This window comes from Nicotiana tabacum, chromosome 12 (genome assembly GCF_000715075.1).
Source record: "Nicotiana tabacum cultivar K326 chromosome 12, ASM71507v2, whole genome shotgun sequence".
Lineage (NCBI taxonomy): Eukaryota > Viridiplantae > Streptophyta > Magnoliopsida > Solanales > Solanaceae > Nicotiana > Nicotiana tabacum.
In genome coordinates this window covers 43,161,728-43,166,005 of record NC_134091.1, presented here as the reverse complement: position 1 = coordinate 43,166,005, position 4,278 = coordinate 43,161,728, and the positions used below count along the sequence as shown (strand labels likewise).

The following is a 4,278-nucleotide window of genomic DNA, read 5'->3' as shown; positions in this document are numbered from 1 at the left end:
TGAAGATTACCGACCGACTTCTGTCGGAAATATCGATTGCCTACGGTCGATAGCCGTTAGCGACCATTATTTTTTCGACGAATTGAAAACGATCGAAAATCGATCGGTTTTTGTTCGATTCCGACCGATTTTGGTCTGTTTTTCTGGACGTTTTTTGACAGTTTTTTAGTAGCGATACGAGCATTGTCTCATGTCTATTAGTCTATAGCTCAAAACACTAAGAGTAGATAGTTTCAGGAACTTCCAATATTGTATAAATTTAAATGGTTTCTCGTGGTTGGATTATGAAGCTGAATCATTACTTGCCCCACTGTGGGCTGAATTTCCTCTGCTGGCCGCTAATTGGTAGTTGCATACTGAAACTCCGATCAAATAAGATGCTAAATGTGAAACAAATTGCTATTTGCAGCAAGAATCAGATATTACAAAAATCACGTCTTTCAAATTATAAAGTCAAAACTAAATTATTTATCTGTGTAATACAAAAAGAATAACGTAACCTCAAAATACTTGTTTATTAAACAACTTGTCTTGTTTCATAATTATACACCAATGTACCGTATAATTTTTAATATAGACAACAAGTTATTTACACAATCTATAAGTTGCAAACCAAACCTTAGAAGAAAATAATTGAAGGATTAACTTATTTACACCGACAATGTAAAGAGTTTTTACACGGTCAATGTAATTCAACTAGTTATAAGTGCCTTATTCAACAACATCATGAAGCTTTTTATGATCAACATCTCGGAAATCTTTGGTGGATTGAGACCTTTGGACGCGACTAAATCTGTTCATCGCATCCTTCTTGCTGTTGTTAGCTCTGCTTCTTCTAGCATTTGGCAAAGGAGGTCTATTCTTGATGTTCCTAATAGCATTGGGATCAGATTCAGTACTACTTGGAGAACTCTGTGGACTCTCTTCTTTCTCAGTTGGCTTTGAAGTGCTTGAGGATGTGCTTGCTGTTGTAGTAGTAGTGGTAGTGCTGCTTCCTGGCTCTAGTAGAGTAAAGACTGTTGTAACTCTACTCTTTGTTGGCTCCTGAAACATGTACATTCGTTCATTTTTAATGATCGATCTCTCACATACGCAGAATATTAAACGATGATAATTGTTTTCAAGGTCTTCATTAGAAGTCTTTAGTGCTTTATGGGAGCATAAAATGAGAAATGTACCTCATAAGAGCCAACATTATCTGGTTTTGTTTCATCTGCTTCTATTATTTTCTTTTTGCGTTCCTTTTGTGATTGAGAGCGTTGTCGAGTCTTGTGCCTGTAGGAAAGGAAAATGGATTAACGAGACCTTGAATGTCAAGTCACTTTAACAGAGATTTAAGCTTGAGATTAGATGATTCAGTCTATGTAATGAGCTTACAGTACCAGAACAGGAACATGAAACTTTTTGTTAAAAATCACTGTTGTTTTGTTAGTGTAGTGTTATAGATAGGGCTTATATAATTTTTGCTGCAATTTGTATAGTTTTTCTTGTTCGCAAAAAACAACGTGGATCGAGACTAAGCTTAGTGATATTCGTGAAGAAAATGGACTATGGACCTAACTCAGACCCAAAAGCTAAGACTTGAGGTACGGATTGTCAAATACTAAATGAAGAGATTACAAACCATAACCCTCAACTACTGCCTGACTCTAATAACATTAAACACAGAATTCTGACATTTCAAGAAGACGATTTGGGCGTATAAATGAGCTCACTTACCTTCTCCTCTCAAGCTTTAACACTGTCTCAGGTTCCTCCTTATACACTACAGGCAGCTCCGAGAGTTCACATGCCAATGGGCTTGTACGAAAGAACTGCTTTGAAACATTTTACAAAATCAAGAGACATAAGAACTTCATTTAACAAACACTTCTCATCGAACTTACAGTTAGAATGACATTGAATGTTGTATGTCAATTAACATTTACCTCAACTTGAAGAGCTGAACCTGCAGAACCGCGATTTGCAGGATCTAAAGCAAGAAGAACGTTTAGAAGCCTCCAAGAAGATACAGGAAAGTGCCTGAAAGCTTCCTTCTTGTTAGACCTATAGGTATATGGTGGTCTGAATGTAGTTGAAAGTTTTGTTTTCCTCCAGTAATCCTCTGTAGGCGTACCACAAAGCTTGAATATCTTGTGCAGCTGCTCCACCTAAAGCATTTTTCAACAATTATACCACCCTTTAGGATATGTTTAATCAAATGACAATTGATGAGAAACATTGAAGTTTTTTTTCTAAGTTAGGGTAGTACCTCTGTGCGACCGGGCAGAATAGGTCTGCCCGCAAACATTTCAGCCATGAGGCAGCCAGCACTCCAAAGATCAATACCTGTTCCATAATCTGTAGCACCTAATAGTAGTTCTGGAGCTCTGTACCAAAGTGTGACAACTCGACTAGTAAGAGAACGCTTTTCTTCAGGATTGAAGTAGTTTGCAAGTCCAAAATCTGCAATTTTTAGCATCCCATTTTTGTCAATCAACAAATTGGATCCCTTAATGTCTCGATGCAAAATACCCCTCTCGTGGCAATGCTCCAGCCCTGCAAGTAGCTGTTGCATGTAACACTTTATCTACACAAAGACAAATGCTTTCAAAATCAGCAATTGCAATGGCAAACATCAAATATTGAAAAGAATTATGGATTGAAAATGTACTGACCTGTGCTTCACTAAGTCTCATATCAGGCCGAGATATTATGCTGGTAAGATCAGACTGCATATATTCGAAAACTATATAAAGACTATATTGCATTCTGGAGGTAGCCAGTCCTTCAAGCTTTATGATATTAGGATGGTCCAATTTCTGCAAGATCATAATCTCTCGAGCCATGAACTTTATACTCTCCGGTTCTGAGGTATCAAATCGGACTTTCTTTAAGGCAACGATCTTCCCTGTATCCCTATCTCGCGCTTTATACACGTTGCTATAAGTACCTGAACCTACCTAAAATATCAAAACCTTGCATCAAATTAATTTTCAATACTCAGCTTTGTTCTTTACCATTGCATCCAAAACATTCTCGAAACAAAATTATAGCACAAACTTGGTCTAATTTAAGCCTGATGTTTCTTAATTACACAAGAATATTCATTGGAAATGTCTAGTGTCAATCAAAGGGAAGGGACAGAGCAAAGAAGCAGAAGGCTAGAGTTAAATATAACTTTAAGAGTGGAAGTTATATGCACTAACAGTGTAAATTTCCTTACACTAACTTAACCGGTTATAGCATGTTATTACTCTATTTTTCAGGTTGGCATAAGGAGAGTAACCAGTTGTTGTTGGTCAACTTAACGTGACAATGCACATAATTCCACTGGTAAAATGGATAAGAAAGAAGAGACAAACCTTGTCAATTTTGTCATAAGAATCAGCACTTTTTGGGACTAAACCAGCCAAAGCTTCTCTTGGAATATTATCAACTAGCCATTTTGGCCATCCATCTATTAACTCTTGTTCATCAGTTGTTGTCTTGGTAATTGTCCTAGCAACATCATTGCTTTCTTCAGTTTGTCTTTTTCCCTCGCTCGTCGTCGCCAAATTTCTTTCATGGATAATATGATCTCTATAAGTATCACTCAATCTCCTAACATCACCATAACCTGCAGCATTATTCTTCTCCCTTTGCTCATGAGGCCTCTGTCCAGTGGACCTCCTTGGTCTAACATGTTGATCACCTCTAGCAACATATCCACTCTCCAATTTCAATTTCTCTAATCCCTGAGGTGGCGAATGCATTGAAGGTTTTGCTTGAGCACACCCCATAAGTTGCAATATCTTTTCAAGATTCTCAAATAGTTGTAAGCATATACAAGGTCATGAATTCTTCATCAAAAGAACAAACAGAAGACATATGGAGAACAGAGAAGAAAAACACTGCAGGCTGAGTGAAAACTTGGAGAAAATATCTTGAGAAATAGAGGGAAGTTGATGAAAGTGACAAGAAAGCCGGCAGGCCGGCCATTTTTTCAGAATAACCTTAATGTGTCTTCATGTTATTGTTCTGTGCTCCATTAGATGACATATTAATTTAGCTTATTCGAATAAAATGAGTTAAGCACGTGTTAAATAGGTTATAAATGCCAATATTTGTTTCATGGGTTTAACTAGCTTCCATACATTAAGATTACCAAAAAGATAATTATAAATATCGTCCGTCGAATTAATAACATGAGAAACAAAGCATGCAACTTGTTATGACAAGCTAAATAACACCGATAGCATAAAATTTTTTACCTTGTCACTCTCTCTATATATGTGTGTGTTAAATCCTTGTTTTCTA

General features: G+C 36.8%; 1 protein-coding gene across 1 annotated transcript; it reads right to left on the bottom strand.

The window, feature by feature from the left end:
- Positions 1–503: 503 nt before the first annotated feature.
- LOC107808757 (putative serine/threonine-protein kinase At1g54610) lies at positions 504–3,990 on the bottom strand. Its single transcript, XM_016633324.2, has 7 exons — positions 3,345–3,990; positions 2,658–2,942; positions 2,252–2,569; positions 1,929–2,150; positions 1,720–1,814; positions 1,179–1,275; positions 504–1,044 (listed from the first exon to the last, which is right to left on the bottom strand). The coding sequence occupies exons 1-7, from the start codon at positions 3,759–3,761 to the stop codon at positions 712–714; spliced, it is 1,767 nt and encodes a 588-aa protein (XP_016488810.1). The 5' UTR covers positions 3,762–3,990; the 3' UTR covers positions 504–711.
- Positions 3,991–4,278: the final 288 nt, after the last annotated feature.

Coding starts and splice junctions, on each gene's coding strand:
- LOC107808757 (XM_016633324.2), bottom strand. CDS start 3,761: ATGGGGTGTGCTCAAGCAAAACCTTCAATGCATTCGCCACCTCAGGGA. Junction 2,151..2,251: donor TTCTGCCCGGTCGCACAGAG/GTACTACCCTAA, acceptor AAAATGCTTTAG/GTGGAGCAGCTGCACAAGAT. Junction 1,815..1,928: donor GTTCAGCTCTTCAAGTTGAG/GTAAATGTTAAT, acceptor GTTTCAAAGCAG/TTCTTTCGTACAAGCCCATT.